The sequence below is a fragment of the Bufo gargarizans genome, chromosome 3 (genome assembly GCF_014858855.1).
Source record: "Bufo gargarizans isolate SCDJY-AF-19 chromosome 3, ASM1485885v1, whole genome shotgun sequence".
In the NCBI taxonomy this organism is placed as follows: Eukaryota; Metazoa; Chordata; class Amphibia; order Anura; family Bufonidae; genus Bufo; species Bufo gargarizans.
The window spans coordinates 368,911,016-368,929,595 of record NC_058082.1 but is presented as its reverse complement, the minus strand read 5'-3'; the positions used below and the strand labels follow the sequence as shown (position 1 = coordinate 368,929,595).

Sequence of the window (18,580 nt, the reverse complement as noted above, 5' to 3'; positions counted from 1 at the left end):
CAGCCGTTTATACCAGGGTGCCAGCAATGTGCTGGCACCCTGGTATACCCACTCTACACCAACGAATTTTCAAGGGGAGGCGGGCGGGGGATCGCGATCCCGCCTGCCGCACCGCCCGCCTCCCGCACCGCCCACAACTCCCCCCCCTGCACCACCCGCCGGCCAAAAATCATGCAGGGGTGCAGGGGGGAGGTAAAATCTATATTTGAGGTACACTAAAGTTTCTGATCCCCGCGGTCAGGGACCGCAGGGGTCAGAAACTGCAAAAAGCGCAGCAAACCGCAGGTCTGAATTGACCTGCGGTTTGCGGCGATCGCCGATAGGGGGGGGTCACATGACCCCCCTGGCGTTGTCACAGGATGCCGGCTGAATGATTTCAGCCGGCATCCCGTTTCCATTAACCCCCGCGGCGCCGGAATCTGCATTTAAAGTTAGGACGTACCGGTACGCCCTGAGTCCTTAAGGACTCGGGAAATAGGGCGTACCGATACGCCCTGCGTCCTTAAGGGGTTAAGGTCTCGTTTACCGGGAACAACTTTTTCTTCTTAGCTTTTAAGCCGCCGAACATCTCGTCCTGTATCGAGCGAGTCTGTTCTTCCTCCTCTATATCCATTATCTGCCTTACGGCCGACAGGAGGGGATCTAGATCTTCTTGCGAGAAGAGATATCTTCTCTGGTCGTCGGCCATATAAGACGAGCCCTGATCGTCATCCCCCTTTGAGGTTTCCCCTTCTGACAGATATAAACCTTCTTCCTCAGAATCTGACTCCCTAAGAACACGGGGTCTCTTGGGGGGAGGGGAGACGGCACAGGGTTTCTGTGCTATACTAGAGCTGGCCGCTTGGATCTCCTCTTTCACAATCACTCTCAGATCAGCCAAAAGGGAGGATTGTTCGTCTCTGAGAATCTTTGCCAGGCAGTCGCTACACAGGGCTTTTACATGTGCGTCCCCCAGTCTCTTTGAGCATAGAGCACATCTTCTGGGTTTCTTTTTGGGTTCTCCCAGCGTTTTAACCGTGGTGTCTTTCTCTCCCTGGTATGGAAGAGAGAGAGACCATTAGTCCAGTGCCAAGAAGAGAGAGAGGGACCGGAATACAAGCCTCACTTACTTACATGACTCGGGGTAGGGATGTCTGCGCTAGTGTCCATAGCTGACATCTGGACCTCCATACCACGTTTGGACAACAAACTGACACACAATTTATGTCCTACCTGGTCCACCCGTTGCCGCGCGGCTCCGCCTCCTTAAATCCAGGTGGGGGGGGGACTCCGAAGAGTCGACCCCCCCTTGCGTGCATTCCGCCGGGCTCAGCGTTCCCTGGGCGCCGCCATCTTTCTTCCGCCCATGTGACCCGCACTTCCGGTCACATGGGCTTGCACGTCAAACGGGAGGAGCGCCGAGCGCAGGAGCCGCAGCCGATCCCAGAGCTCCCGAACCCGGAAGAAGCGGCTTCGGCTCCCTGATACCGCGGCCACCCACAGAGCTTGATGCGGGAAAGAAACAGGTATCGGGGGAAGCTAGGGGACCCCTACCCAGAGAGGTGCTAGCCCCAGGGCCCTCCAGAGCCTGAAGAGGAGAGGGAGACCCCCCCGACCAGGCTCGGCCCTGAAATAGATTCCCAGAGTAGGGAAAGTTTCTCTCTGCTCCGATCCCTGTAGGGACAGGAAGAACACTGGAGAGTGGGAGGGGAGGGGGCCTTTTAATCTCTCTCGCTTCCTGTCCCTACAGAGACCAATAGGACAACCTCCATGGGTGCTGTCATGGAGGGACGTCCTGGAAAAATATGTCTATGCTAGACCGCCTAAAAGGGGTTTGAAAGAAAGTGGTAAGATGAGTGTGGACTGTGGGATCATGAAAACGTGAGTATGAAACAAGTACATGCTTGCGCGTGTGACTGGTTGGATCGAGACGTGAGAAATGAGGCTTAGCATGTGGGCTGAAATGACCGTCATGAACGTGTTACCGCATGGTCTACGTAAGCGGTCTTCTTTGGAACGTGTGGCCATGGACTATATGGCGGGATTACCCTTTCTTTGATTTATTTATCTACTTACTTTGGACCATGGGGCACATGGGTGATGTGGCGTTTTTTTTTTTTTGGAAGATGTGGCCACGGACTATATGGCGGGTTTCTCCTTTTTGTTTTAAAAATTTTTTTTTTTTTTTTTTTCGTGGCCATGGACTATATGGCGGGATTTCCCTTTTATTTATTTATTTATTTACTTTGGACCATAGGGCACGCGGGTGATGTGGCGGGTTTGTGTTGTGTTTGTGGTGCTGTGACCTGGTGGTGGTGGGGTGTTTTGATATGGAGGGGATGTGAGGGCAACAGGCTGGATGCACCCCCTTGACTGCGCAGCATGTGTGGGAGGGGGCATGAAGCAGAACGCCTGACCCGGAGATCCTTTCCCGGCTGTAATATGAGTGACCCAAGTGTGCTGGGGATGAATCGTGGCTCTAATGCGCATGGTTATACATAGAAATTATGCATGGTAAATCATGACTGACGCCGGGATAGGACCTGTGTACTGTGCTGGATGGAGTTTGACACCTCCGAGGAGCCGGACATCAGTACTGTGTGAATGGACTGTGGTGCAAGTCAGCAAGGTATGAGGCAACCCATGTAGGTAACATGCGGGTGTCAATTGAAAAACATGTGATAAATGCATATCAGCTCCTATCTGAAATTTGGGCCTAACCCATTTGGAGATTGCCACCACCATGCTGACATGCGATACGAAGGCAAATGAGAGGTATGTTGGCCCTCCTTGCAGAATCTGACAACACATCCAAGCTTTCTGAAAATTGCACCATGTGAAACAGTGTGTAACGCAGAGGGAACCATGCGATAAGGAAGGAATATGGAAATGTGTATACAACACAAGGACAAAGATACAGAGGAGCCAAGCGATCGTGCTGCCTAGTGAGTGTGGGGTAGGAAGCTAACCGCCTGCTCCGGGGCTCTGCCGGCTGCTGGTAGAGACGGACAACCCTGGATGCCGGCGGTCCCCCTGTACTAGCTGCGGATGCCAGGCCGGACACCGCGCATGCGCCGGACGGAACCAGCCGCGCATGCGCAGTACCGCACGTGCACAGACCAGCCAGGAGGACGCGGCCGGCCGCCATCGGTAGCGTGACAGGAGGGACGGAGGTAAGCAGGAACCGGAGGCAGAGCGGGGGCTCTGTGTTTGTGGAGCGTGTGCCGGGTGGTGATGAGGTGGCACATGACCAAACAATGGTGAAATGCAAGATGAGATGGTACAGGGGGACAAAATGGTGAGGCCCCGTGCTGTACCGTGTGGTTGGCTCGCTTAGCAAAGACAAGGCACGTGTGAATGAAGTTTGGCAGGTGTGGTGAACCGAAAGAGTAATGGTATGGATGGTGAATATGACCCTGAAACACAATACACCTGTGGTGGCTTGCTGCTGATTTGTGAATGGAGTGGCGCTCCCGTATGGTCGCATTCTTGCGCAATGCTGACAGGCATGACAGACATGAAAATTGGCATGATTCGAGAGTGAGAAAACCTGACCTGAGTCCAATAATGGCGAAATGAAAATGAGTGGCACAGAGGAACAAGCGGAGAGGCCCCGTGCTGTACCGTGTGGACGACCCACAGCTCCACGGGCAAACGCGCCCCACAGTGAAACCGGGCGGAGCAGGAAGAACGGAAACAGGAATGCTCCAAATCCAGAACACTGACGGCGACGAACTTCCAGAAACTCAGCAACTCGCAAGCAAAACTCCAGAGATTCCCCATACGACTCTCTCTCTCAAAGCTCAGACCTCAAATGGAGCAGGAGCCAGGTAAGGGGAGTGCCCTAAATAGGCTGGAGGTGGACCTCAGCCCCTACCACAAATCCAGGCAAATTGCCTTAACACATATATATATTTATGGCAATAATAGACTGTAAACGTGTAATTGTTTTAATAAGTTATCTTTTATTATTCAAAGTACAGCGTGTAGTCATTTATTGTAGTAGTCGCTGCCGTAGTAGTATAAAGCACCCAGTTCAGGGAAAAATTGAGCCTCGTGCACAAACACGACCGTTGTGTGCATCCGTGTCCGTTCAGTCATTTTTCACAGTTTAGCGGAGGTCCCATTCATTTCTATGGAGCTGTGAAAAAAAAATGATAGTCCTCAGTTTTTTCTCCGCGTCCGTGAATTCAGTCCGTCAAAAAAATATAACCTGTCCTATTCTTGTCAGTGGAAAAAGGAGGACGGACCTATTCAAGTCAATGGGTCCGTAAAAAAAAAAGGATGCACAACTGGTATGTCATCCGTGTCCGCGTCCGTTTTTTTTCTACAAGACCTTGGTGCAATAAAATTACACTTTTCATTAAACTTCCTTTTTTCCCCCTGTCAGACAAAAAAAAAAGGAAGACACAAGGAAACACGACTGAAGCCATATCGGACACGGACCACTGAAGCCACGTGTACAAGAGGTCTTAGTTTGTATTTTATAGTATAAATAGGCGGAGTCATCAACAGACAACTAACGCCTATTTATGAATATTAATTATAAATATTAACCTAAATATTATTAATTAATACGTCCTTTAACATGAAACAAAACAAAAGCCATACTTTTACTTTTATTTTTTGGGCGATTGTCTTAGGTAGGGGCTCATTTTTTGCTGGATGAGGTGATGGTTATATTGGTACTATTCTGGGGGGCAGACACCTTTTTGATCGCTTGGTGTTGCAATTTTAGTGTTATAAGGAGACCCCCCAAAAACATTTTAGCACAGTTTTTAGATCAAGTGATATTTTTTATAGAGCTGGTCGATACGGACGCGCCAATACCTAATATGTCTATTTTTCCCTATTTTAAAAATAAATAAAATGTACTTTATTTGGGGAAAAGGTGCTTTTACAGCATCGGCGTATACAGCAGGGGTCCGGCTATCAGTGACTGTCAAACCGCTGCCACTGATCGGGCGGGCGCTGTGCCGTACTATTATGGCATTGGTCGGGAAGGGGTTAAGCTCCCTCTAGTGGTGACTGCAGGATTGTGTAATTTGAAGGTGTAAGAGACTGGAATTTCTCTTGCTAGAGGAGGACTCCTCACCTCAAATTAGACACCGGGCTTGGACTTCAATGACTGCTGAAACAAAAGTGGCATTACTATGTTAAGGTAAAATGGTACATATCTAATGTGAGGGGGTAGTAAGGGGCATCATTATTATCAACGGGCACCAAGGGGCATCAGTATTGTGAAGGGAAAAATGGAGCATCGTTATTGTGAATGGGCACTAACAAAATCATTATTTTGAGGGGGCACTAAGTGGGCATCATTATTTTGGGGGAGCAATAAGGAGCATTGCTATTGTGAGTGGACAATAAGGGGCATCACTACTCTGGGGGTGCACCAAAGGGGCATAACTATTGTGAAGATGCACTAAGGGGTCATCATTATTGTGATGGTGTACTAAGGGACATCACTATTGTGAGGGGGCACTAAGAGGGCATCACTATTGTGAGGGGACACTACAGGGCATCACTATTGTGAAGGTGCACTAAGGGGACATCACTAATATGAGAGTGCACTAAGTGGCATCATTATTGTGAGGAGGCTCTAAAGGGCATCACAATTGTAAGGGGGCACCAAGAAGCATTGCTATTGTGAGGGGCATCATTATTTTGAGGGGGTCAGTAAGAGGCATCGCTATTGTGAGCGGGCAAAAGGGGTATCACTACTTTGCGAGTGCACTATGGGGGCATAAACATTGTGAAGGGTCACTAAAGGGACATCATTATTGCAAGCATGCACTAAGGGGAATCACTATTGTGAAGGGTCACTAAGGGGTATCTCTATTGTGAGGCAGCAATAGGTGGGCATCATTATTTTGAGGGGGTAATAAGGGGCATCTCTATTGTGAGTGGGCAATAAGGGGACTCACTACTCTGGGGTTGCACTAAGGGGATATAACTATTGTGAAGGGACCCTAAGGGGCATCACTACTGTGATGGTGCACTAAGGGGACATCACCAATGTGAGAGAGCACTAAGGGGGCATCACTATTTTGGGAGGGCAATATCAGGCATCACTATTGTGTGGGGGTATTAAGGGGCATCACTACTGTGATGGGGGAACAAAGGAGACAGTGCTACTGTGTTGGGGGAACTAAGTGGGGGTATAATTACTCTGAGTGAGCACAAACTATGATCAGCAAACTGACTTTGTTCTAGGGAAAGGGTCCGCCACGTAGCAACAGCCCTCCCATCCCAAGATTTATCCTGGTCATAGCTCTCACTGGATCATGAGGCAAAGAAGTAGAGGATGCAAAATTTGAAGCATTCACATAGAAGAGTGTTCCTTTCTAGAGAAGTCATCTGGTTTATTTATCTTCTTTTCTTCCTCGCATTACATTGTTCTCTCTTCTGGTTAGAGGCAGTTATAGATAAGGAATTTATTGTCAATTCTCATATCTTCTTTTCACTAAGCGCTGTATTACGCCAACAGATTATCTGCCCAATTTCTGTCCATTCAGACCAATAGTTGGTGTGTGTAAACGGCCATCTGACCAATGATTGGTCAGAAAGTCTGCAGATAAACTGTTGGTGTAATATATCCCTAATGCTTGTATTACACAGGCCGATTGAGCAATTCCTGCTTCCCTCCTGGCAATCGTCTGCTAGCTAGTGGAGTAGACCGTTGCTATTACATGCAGTGATCTTCTCCGCAGCATGGAGAGGACTGATCGCTATGCTATCACCAGTCCCCATACTGTCTAGTTGTTTGCTGGCGATAGATCGTTATTAGACAGCACAATCTGCTTAAAAATCAGAATTGTTCAATTTGCTTGTTCATCGGGCAATGGGTGGCAGTATTACACAGCAAGATGATCGTGAACGCTCGTTAGCGACTATCAGCTGAAAGATCGGCGGTGTAGTACAGCCTTGAGGATAATCAGACCATACTACTGTTTTCCAATTGGAGAATCTTTTACTATGCACTTTACATCTAGTAAAGTAATGCATAAGAACCCAGTTGCATCGCCTTAATTCTGATTTATTAGAAAAGATTTGCGATAATTACCTTACTCTTAGGGCTGTTTCACACGAGCGGATGCAGTGTGTCATCCGCAGCGTGAATGACAGCCAAGCCTTCCACTGGACAGCAGAGACACAAAGCAATAACATGATTGATAATACTTTGTGCCTCTCTGATCGTTTCACTACAAAATCACGGTGAGATAAAGTTGTCACCGTGATTTTGTAGTAAAGAGGTCACAGAGAGGCACAAAGTATTATCAATCATGTTATTGCTTTGTGTCTCTGCTGTCCAGTGGAAGGCTTGGCTGTCATTCACGCTGCGGATGACACATGGCAGCCCTTACATCTGTTTTATAAAGTTGAGCTTATTATAGTTTATTTCCTATTTATTAACTATTCATTTTAGCTTTACCCTTACTTCTTTCTATGAAAGGTCAGCCATCGGGCCTCCTGGAAAAGTTCTGAGGTAATTCCCGCCTTCAGCAAGAATTACCCACGTGACCACCACTACTGAGTAGCGACGATGTCACACTTTGTCAGACGGAGTTGAGAAGGTGCCGCCGGCACACATCAGCTATTGCTAGGTGGCTGCATCCTGACAAACAAATAACGTATTTAGCTAGCTCTGTCCGTCCAATAGACTTACTGTCTCGTTGGATCAGTAATTTGTTTCTCTGACGGAGTTCAGGAGGGGCTGCAGGTGGCTGACCATTTCCCCCCACATATAGGCCCCTTGCAGACGAGCATTCCTTCCACAGCGAGTCCGCATCGCAGCTCCCGGCCTGACCTCCGAACACTGACGGGATTCACCTAGCATTATATTGATTTATGATGCTATGTAACCCTTAGGCCCCTTTCACACGGGCGAGTTTTCCGCGAGGGTGCAATGTGTGAGGTGAACGCATTGCACCCGCACTGAATCTATGGGGCTGTGCACACGAGCGGTGATTTTCACGCATCACTTGTGCGTTGCGTGAAAATCGCAGCATGCTCTATATTGTACGTTTTTCATGCAACACAGGCCCCATAGAAGTGAATTGGGCTGCGTGAAAATCGCAAGCGTCAGCAAGCAAGTGCGGATGCAGTGCGATTTTCATGCATGGTTGGTAGGTGACGATCGGGATGGGGACCCAATGTTTATTATTTTCCCTTGATGAGCGCAGTGACATCACCAAAGGTCCTTTTCCTCCCAGATCCTCAAAGAAGAAGAATGATGAGGAGCCGGGCTTCACAAACAAGTGGATGAGGTGAGTTAAATTTTGTATTATTATTTTTTTTAACCCCTCCAGCCCGAATTTACTTTGCATTCTGTATTAAGAATGCTATTATTTTCCCTTGTAACCATTATAAGGGAAAATAATAGCATTCTTTATACAGAATGCAAAGTAAATCAGGGCTGGAGGGGTTAAATGCGTGACGTGATAGCACCTGCACCGAATCCGGACCCATTCATTTCAATGGGTCTGTGTACACGAGCGTTGTTTTTCACGCATCAGTTCTGCGTTGCGTGAAAATCGCAGCATGTTCTATATTCTGCGTTTTTCACGCAGCCCTGGCCCTATAGGCCTCTTTCACACGGGCGTCATGTTTTTTGCCCGGATAAGAGGCGGGTGCGTTGCGGGAAAATGCGCGATTTTTCCGCGCGAGTGCAAAACATTGTCATGCGTTTTGCACTCGCGTGAGAAAAATCACGCATGTTTGGTACCCAGACCCGAACTTCTTCACAGAAGTTCGGGCTTGGGATTGATGTTCTGAAGATTGTATTATTTTCCCTTATAACATGGTTATAAGGGAAAATAATAGCATTCTGACTACAGAATGCAAAGTATAATAGTGCTGGAAGGGTTAAAAATAATAAAAAAGTTAACTCACCTTCTCCTCTTGTTAGCGTAGATCCCGGTCTGTTCTTTAGCTGTGGACTGAATGACCTGAGGTGATGTCAGATCACATGCTCCAATCACATGGTCCATCACCATGGTGATGGAGCATGTGATCTGACGTCATCAAAGGTCCTTCAGCCACAGCTAAAGAACAGACCGGCCTCTACGCGAACAAGAGGAGAAGGTGAGTTAACTTTTTTTATTATTTTTAACCCTTCCAGCACTATTATACTATGCATTCTGTATTCAGAATGCTATTTTCCCTTATAACCATGTTATAAGGGAAAATAATACAGTGAATAGACTGTCACCTAGAACCCATGCGTGAAAATCGCACCGCATCCGCACTTGCTTGCGGATGCATGCGATTTTCACGCAACCCCATTCATTTCTATAGGGCCTGCGTTACGTGAAAAACGCACAAAGAGGAGCATGCTGCGATTTTCACGCAACGCATAAGTGATGCGTGAAAATCACCGCTCGTGTGCACAGCCCCATAGAAATGAATGGGTCAGGATTCAGTGCGGGTGCAATGCGTTCACCGCACGCATCGCACCCGCACGGAAAACTCGCCCGTGTGAAAGGGGCCATAGAAGTGAATGGGGCTGCGTGAAAAACGCTTTGCATCCGCAAGCAAGTGCGGGTGCGATGCGTTTTTCACTGATGGTTGCTAAGAGACGTTTTTTGTAAACCTTCAGTTTTTTATCACGCTTGTGAAAAACACATCAAAACGCATTGCACCCGTGCGGAAAAAACTGAACGCAATTGCAGACAAAACTGAGCTTGCTTGCAAAATGGTGCGGGTGCGATGCGTTTTTCACTGATGGTTGCTAAGAGATGTTGTTTGTAAACCTTCAGTTTTTTAACACGCGCGTGAAAAACGCATTGCACCCGCGCTGAAAAAACTGAACAACTGAACGCAATCGCAGACAAAACTGACTGAACTTGCTTGCAACATGGTGTGAGTTTCACTGAACGCACCCTGAACACATCCGGACCTAATCCGTCACGCTCGTGTGAAAGAGGCCTTACTGTTCTGGAATGCATTGGCCAGTAAGAAGAATATAAACTCCAGTTTATGTGATTTGATGAGTTGTATTTAATAGGAAATATGGTAAATCATATATGCGTGAATTTTCGGCCACAATCCGGCCTTCATCAGACTGGTACCGCTTATGAAACTATTCGGATCGCGGGCACGCGTTCAGTAGATGCAGATTCCGTTCTGCCATTATCACTAATGGCACCCATATATGATTTACCGCATTTCCTATTAAATACAACTCATCAAATCGCATAAACTGGAGTTTATATTCTTCTTGTTTATACAGTGTGGGAACCCGACTTCCAGTAACGTATCTACAAAAGAGTGCCACGAAGTTCACTCTTCAATACAGCATTATGCAAGTGTTATCCAATACATTCCAGAACTGTAAGGGTTACATAGCATCATAAATCAATATAATGCTATATGACCCCCGGCAGTGCTGCAGACTCACTGCGGGAGGAACGCTAATCTGCAAGGGGCCATATTCCCGCAAACTATTTTCTCTATCAGCTCCATAGGCGCATACTCGTCCTCGGCCCTATGTCCCTCCCTGCAGTGATGAAGAAGGGGGAACGTTTGTACCTCTGTTCTAGTTATAGATGGGGATCTGACACTTAGAGGAATGGCGATTGAGAGAAATCCCCTTTAAGATAAACGCCTTTATTACAGATACATGTAACTATAAGGCCTAGTTCACACGACCGTATGGCTTTTATTGTTTTTTGCGGTCCGTTTTTCACGGATCCGTTGTTCCGTTTTTAAGTTCCGTTGTGTTTCCGTTTCCTTTCCGTTTTTCCGTATGGCATATACAGTATACAGTAATTACATAGAAAAAATTGGGCTGGGCATAACATTTTCAATAGATGATTCAGAAAAAACGGAACGGAAGACATACGGATGCATTTCCGTATGTGTTCCGTTTTTTTTGCGGACCCATTGACTTGAATGGAGCCACGACCCGTGATTTACGGCCAAATATAGGACAAGCTCTATCTTTCAACGGAACGGAAAAACGGAAACGGAATGCATACGGAACACTTTCCGTTTTTTTTGCGGAACCATTGAAATGAATGGTTCCGTATACGGACCGTATACGGAACACAAAAAAACGGCCCGTACACCCGCAAAAAAAACGTTCGTGTGAACTAGGCCTTAGAGATGAGAAAATTTCTGGTTATGAAATTCATTTGTGATTCGTTTACTGGTAAAAGGTGAATTGCGTTAAGGATTCCGTTCCCACGGACCATAACGCAACTCTATGACGGAATGCATAACGGAATGCCTTTAGAGGAATAGAGGTCTATGGCCTGCATAACGGATCCGTCCCATTTCCGTTATGCAAGAGAGAACTTCCCCTTTGCAGCCCATAGACTTCTATTATGAAGGAATAAATAAAGGCATTCCGTCATAGAACTGCGTTAAGGTCCGTGGTAATGCAATCCATAACGCAATTCACCTTTTTACCAGTAAACGTAGCGTGAACGAATTTCATTATATGATATTTGCTCATCTCTAGTAACTATGTATGTACACATTTATTACATTTTCAACGTTCAGTATTAGGCTAGGGCTGTGTGACACATAGGGCACAACTACACTGCGACATTGATGTCGTGCAACAATTTTTATACTGCTAGTCTATGGTGTCGCACTGCGACATGCTGCGCAGCAACAGTCGCAGAAAAATCCATCTTGGATGGATTTTTTGCTACTGTCGTGTCGCAGTGCGACACCATAGACTAACATTACAAAAAATGTTGAGCGACAAAGGTCGTTTCTCTGACGGAGCCATATGCCTCATGCAGACGTCCGTGTCAGTTTTGGATCAGTGGTAATGTGGACCGCGTTTAATCCGTGTTTTCTCCCGTGACAGATCTTTTGCTGTCCGTGTTGCATCCATGTTTCACTAACACTACACAGGTAAAAAATAATTTTCAAAGAATCTCTTGTTAAATTGTTTTTTTGCGGTCTGCAAAAAACGGAAGCCGTCCGTGTGCTTTCTGCAATTTACGGAACGGGCGGCCCATTGTAGAATGTCTATTCTTGTCTGCAAAACAGACAAGAATAGGACATGCTAGATCTTTTTTGCGGGGCCACGGATGGGGACAGCACACGGAGTGCTGTCCACATCTTTTGCGGCCCCATTGAAGTGAATGGGACTGCGGCTCAGATCCTGTGCATGAGGCCTAAAATGAATCTGTGGAGACCACGTACGGCACACGTCTGTGAAACACTGACGTCTCCATGAGGCTTTAGGGATGGGTCAGTCAGTCTTTCCCTGAAGAAACCATAGCGCCCCGTGGCCAGTCGCCGCCATTACACAAACCCTCCTCCTTCCACCAGACGGACATGACGTTCTCACACGTAAACGTGCGGTGCTGCCCGCCCCATGCTCCGCGAGTGACAGCAGCATCGTCCAATAGTAATTGTAGGTAGAACAGTCTTCACCAATCAGAACACAGGGCGGATCCTACTGAGCAAAAATTGCAAGATGGCGCTGAGAAGCTGTGTGTGAGGTCGCTGTCCTCCACAAGTCACCATGAAAGGAAAAGAGCGCTCCCCGGCCAAAGCCAAACGGTCCCGGGGGGCGGACGAGTCTTCTCGGGAGCGATGCGGCAAGAAGCTGAGCTCCGCTAGTGGCAGTAACGGCAGCGGGTGCGCCGGCAAATCCTCCGAGAGCAGCTCCGGGCGCCGCGGCCTGCACCTGGACAAGAGCCTATCCAGCAGCCGAGACTATGAGGCGTCCGGTAGAGCCCCCGGTCTGCACAGCTACAGCTCCCCGGCAGCTAGCAGTGGCAGCGGCAGCAGCAAGGGCGCCGAGAGCAGAGGAGGCGCCACCGGGCGGAACGTGGACGGCCGCGGGGAGTCGGAATACAAGTCGCTGCGGATCAGTGAGCTGGGCTCATCCCTCAGCGATGAGGCCATAGAGGACGGGCTCTTCCACGAGTTCAAGAAGTTCGGGGACGTCAGTGTGAAGATCTCCCGCACCGGAGACGAGCGGGTGGCCCTGGTGAACTTCCGGCGCCCGGAGGATGCCCGAGCCGCCAAGCACGCCCGGGGTAGGCTGGTGCTGTACGACCGGCCGCTGAAGATCGAGGCGGTGTACCTGCCTGTAAGTAACCGGCGCCGCAGCCGCTCCCCGGCGGCCAAGGAGCCCTATGCCAGCCTGTCTGCTGCCGTGTCCTCCTTGCCTGCCCACCGGCACAGCCAGCGAGCGCTCTCCCCGGGCGGCCTCGGCTACAGGGACTACCGGCTGCAGCAGCTGGCCTTAGGCCGCTTACCTCCTGCCCCTCCCCCACCGCTGCCCAGGGAGCTGGAGAGGGACCGGGACTACAGCTTCTATGAGGGTCGGGTGCGGCCTGCCTACCCCCTAGACTCCCGCCTGAGCATCAGGGAGGATGACAGCTCCCCTGAGAATGACCTGCGGGCTAACCGAACTCTGTTCCTGGGCAACCTGGACATCAATGTGACGGAGAGCGAGCTGCGCAGAGCTTTTGAGCGCTTTGGGACAATTACTGAGGTGGATATCAAGAGAGCGGGCCGCGGGCAGGCCTCTACGTATGGCTTCCTTAAGTTTGAGAACCTGGACATGGCGCACAGGGCTAAGGTAGCAATGTCTGGCAAGTACATTCTCCGTAACTGTATTAAGATTGGCTATGGCAAAGCCACCCCAACCAACCGCTTGTGGGTAGGTGGCCTAGGACCCTGGGTGCCAATGGCATCGCTGGCCCGTGAATTTGACAGGTTTGGTACCATCCGATCTATTGACTACAGGAAGGGGGACAGTTGGGCCTACATACAATATGAAAGCTTAGATGCCGCCCAAGCTGCCTGCACTCAAATGAGAGGCTTTCCACTGGGAGGCGAACACAGAAAACTGCGAGTGGACTTTGCGGATACGGATCATATCTACCAGCCCCCTTACCTTCAGACATTGCCTGTACCCCATTATGATTTGGTGGGAGATAGCTTTGGCCATAGGGCACCCGATCCTCTAAGAGCCAGAGACCGTACCCCACCTCTGTTGTATAGGAACAGAGACAGAGACTTGTATTCAGACACTGATTGGGTGCCTCTTCCAGTAAGAGACAGAAACAGAGTTGCTTATGAGTCCATAGAGACATTGGACCGACGAGCAGGCAGCTGGTCTTTAGACAGAGATCGTGAAAGAGACAGCGTAAGCAAAGATCCGCCTAGAAAAAGAAGGCTCATGGATGAAAGCCGTCATATTGACCGCTCCCCTGAAAGTGATCGCTCCAGAAAGAGACAGTGTAATAGTCCTGACAGAAGTCGTGATGGCAGTGCTGGACGTGACAGCCGTTACAGTGATACAGAGCGCACAGGTGGGCGCACTGAGCAGACATCACCTTCCAGAGACTGGCGCAGTAGCATTGAGCGTGGTGTCGGAGACAAGCGTGATAGAAAGAACAACTCTGTTGAAAAGGAGCGAAAACATCGTATCGTGGAAAGCAAGAGCCCCGTGCGAAAAGAGGAGCATCCTGAGCCCAGCAGTAAGGTCAAATCGCCACAGAAGCCAGATGCAACTCAAAAACTGTGCCTGGCTTGGCAGGGCATGCTGCTCCTGAAGAACAGTAACTTTCCGTCCAACATGCATTTGTTACAAGGAGATCTTGCTGTAGCAACCGGTCTGCTTATTGAAGGGTCTTCAGGTGGGAAAGTCGCTCAGTTAAAGATTACACAACGTTTGCGCCTGGATCAACCCAAGCTGGATGAAGTGACGCGTCGCATTAAAGTGGCCGGCCCCAATGGTTATGCCATCCTTCTTGCTGTCCCTGGTACATCTGATGGCAATTTTACTGGAGATCAAGCCAGCTCAACCCAACGTCCATTGAGAAACCTTGTCTCCTATCTAAAGCAAAAACAAGCAGCTGGTGTCATTAGCCTTCCAGTGGGGGGCAGTAAGGATAAGGAGAACACTGGAGTTCTTCATGCTTTTCCACCATGTGAATTTTCCCAACAGTTCCTGGATTCTACAGCTAAGGCCCTTGCCAAATCTGAAGAGGACTACCTTGTAATGATCATAGTTCGGGGGGCATCCTAATTCAGTGTTCATGTTCTCATGCACTGTCCACGTGGTATTATGGGATACAGTAGAAATGTTTCATTTTGGTTTTGCTATTTCATTCTTTATGCAGTGATATGGTGCTCCGCGCAGGTATACTCAAGCCACTGTCCCGTACGTAGAATGTCTGCCTTTCTCACTGCTTCATCCAGAGCGATTATCAAGCAGAGGTTTTCAGTGCAGGTTTCTATAATCTTCCTAAAACCTGCAGGCCTATGCTTAGAATGAAAAGCCCAGTACTACAGTTTACTGGAAAGGTAGAGCTAAAATACAAGCTGCCATGGGAGGTTACAGTGGGCCAGACACAAAGATAGCAGCCGCTATAAAAGTACACTTTTCTTTCATGTGGGGACACAGTTCGGTGGTTTATTTCCCTGGGAGATAAAGGGTCAGGAATGTTGAAATCCAGCATGCCTGATTCTTTTGGCTGGCAACGTAGAGCAAAGTGATCTAATGTTGATTGCCAGATTACTCAGAAGTATATGTACATGTACTCTGCAGTTGTAAGGAGCATTTCACAGTGAAATGCCATCTGCAGGCAGCTTGTTATAGATCAGGAGCAGCTGAGCAGATATCGTTTTATGAGAAGGTTCTGTAAATCTTGTGATATACATTTAAATCTGGCATTTATGACTAATTGTTCATGGGGAAGGTGTTATCAGTGACTGACAGCTATATCTGTATACACAGGGAATGCTATCAATCCCTGATAACCCCTCCCCCATGTACAACTATATCAGTGACTGACAGCTATCTCTATACACACAGGGAATGCTATCAATCCCTGATAACACCTCCCCGTGTACAACTATATCAGTGCCTGACAGCTATCTCTGTACACACAGGGAATGCTATCAATCACTGATAACCCCTCCCCCGTGTACAACTAGGTCAGTGACTGCCAGCTGTCTCTGTATACAATGCTATTCCTGTTTATTTGGAGCACTTACGTTTTGACAGCATCCCAAGCTGAGTGTAGCGCCGCTGTACCATAACATACTTAGTAAAAAGTCTGGGTCCTTCACAATATGGCAGCTTGAATCTTAGCTTACATATTCCTAGAGATCCCTTGTGGATTTCCATGTTACTACATCTTGTTTTTAAGTTTTTGGGCTCTTACTACAGCTTAGTTTTTAATAGGAGGTAGATATAGGCTTACCTTTTAATACATTGCATCTCCATGTCTGTCAGACTTAAATGCTAAAAATCCCAGGTGAATGAGGAGTTCAGCAGAAAGCTCCTTCTCACATGGCTCCATTTACCCCACTGTAGTATAGCCTATGATTATGGAGTTAGTGGTCTCACCCAGAATGACATTCACCAGTCCGTGGGTGCGTGTCAGGGACATTGCATTCCTATAGTTGCATGATATACCCCGTTATAGTTTTGTCTACTTTTTTTAATTATTTTTTTCTTCTTTAGATTGTCTGACATTTCATTTTAAACTGCGAAGCCCAGGGGATGACTGCTTGCTAGTGTGCACATCATAGAAATGATGCTAGACTTCTGTGATGGGACTGCTTATGCAATGGCTGTTTCCTACCTCTGGCTTAATTCATTAGATAATTGTGGTATATTTATTACCTTGTTAGTGGCTATTGAAGCATGAAAGCCATTGTATAAGTGTTGCCTCTGTACTGTTATGTATCTATACTGTATCCCATAATGTAGAAGTAACCATGTGCATTACCTAGGAAGGCAAGTGGATTGTCATACTGATATTTAGCTTCATTGCAGAGCTGTGTGTAATGGCATTGAAATTCTATTCTCGGTGTTCTGCACATTCCTACCAGTGTTTCAGTGGACATTACAACCTCACTGCTTGTTAACAGAAAGAGTTCAAGCTGCTTGGGCAAATAGATTCACTCACATGTTGTAAAGAGCTAGTGGTAAACAGATTAGGGCTCCATTCAAGCGTCCAGATCCGTTCCATGTGGAACAGGTGCGGACCCTTTCATTTTCAATGGGGCCGGAAAAGATGCGGACAGCACACAGTGTGCTGTCCGCATCCGCCCTTCCGTTCCACGGCCCCAAACTTCCAATCCACGTTTCCACCCAAAAATATCCTATAGGCATAATTTCTATTATAGTGCCTGCCATGTGCACATGGTCGGTGTCAGTGTCTTGCGGATCTGCAATTTGCGTTTCTGCAAAACAGATGTGTGAATGGACCCTAAAGGGGTCCTCAGGATTGGTCATCAGTATGCGATGGGCTGTGATGTCAGGAGTCAGACCCCGCCGATCAGCTACGTTGTAGTGCTCAGTATTGCAGTTCGTCTCTATTCACTAGAATGGGGCCGAGCTGCACCTGGGCCATGTGACTGATGAACATGACATCACTTGGCCTTGGAAGAGTTTGTGGCGCTGACAGAGCCTTTTCCTTGAGCTGAATGTCCCAGGTGCCATTTGTTTCCATTGGGTAATGTTCACACGGAGCAGATACACTGAGATTTGCAGCTGGGAAATCTGCAGGATTTTAAAGGGTAGTTTATTAGCGCTAGGCATGTATACCTGAGTTAGTCTGTCAGTGATTGCCAAAAGATCTGTAATTACCTTATAATAGCTTTCACTAATGTCTCCAGTCCCTTTCCACTGCTCCCTTAAAAGGGTTGGACCCCGGACATCCTTCCATTTTCCCTCTGGCAGCCCCCCTCTCCTTTGCCCTGTGCTAAATCGCGCAGGGCAAATACATATTTTGGAGATCCGGTGACGTACCGGGGCTTTCCATGGGGCTGACAGGAACCCCAATGCCGTCACCGGCACTGATGGGCGGGATTTAGCGCTGCTCTAGCCAGTAAAACGGCTAGGGCAGCTCTAAAGCCCGCCCATCAGAGCAAATGACGTCATCGAACACACTGCCGGGCGGAAGTTTACGCCCGGCAGTGTGTTATTGAAAACAAGAGCCTGTGCGATCTAGCGCAGGGCATGGGAGCGCATCGGAGCATGAGATGCTCCAATGCTAGCCTCAGGGAGGGCTGCCTGGGAGAAAATAAGGTTATGTCAAGGTTCAGCTGTGAACCCGGACAACCCCTTTTAAAAGACCGTTACTGGAGCTCATCTGTCTCCTAACTTAATGTAAACAGAAGACAGAGGGGCACTCCTTCACACTGCATGCCTGCATTAGGCTTCAGTGTGAGGAGGCGTGTCTCTCAGTAACCCAATCTGATTGGCTGGCAGGAAGCTGCTGGCTACAGCAAGTTTGTATGTGACCTAAGGGAATGCAGTTTAGGCTTTAGAGAACTGGTAGAGGAGCCATCTTGAGAAGATCCTCATAATGTAGGATTCAAAACAGCCGTAACTAAGGGGGAAAACTCAAGGAAAACAGTGGTAAGTGAAGAAACTAAATATTGCTTTATGCATAATGCTGCTACAGGGTATGTTCACACATGCATGGTGGATATGCTTTGGGTTTTCCATTAGGATTTGCAGTTGGAAAATTCTGTGTATTTCAGTACCAGCATATGAGATGCTAACATAACCCATCCACGTGCTGCAGAAAAATCCATGTAGATGGTGAATCGCAGCATGTGATTTTACTGCAGACTACACTCTGCAGTGCATAGGGTG

The 18,580-nt window shown here is 48.0% G+C and overlaps 1 protein-coding gene across 1 annotated transcript; it reads left to right on the top strand.

Annotated features, from left to right (window-relative positions):
* Positions 1-12,414: 12,414 nt before the first annotated feature.
* Positions 12,415-15,783, top strand: RBM15 (RNA binding motif protein 15). The gene has a single exon (XM_044285195.1). The coding sequence runs from the start codon at positions 12,470-12,472 to the stop codon at positions 14,990-14,992; it is 2,523 nt and encodes an 840-aa protein (XP_044141130.1). The 5' UTR covers positions 12,415-12,469; the 3' UTR covers positions 14,993-15,783.
* Positions 15,784-18,580: the final 2,797 nt, after the last annotated feature.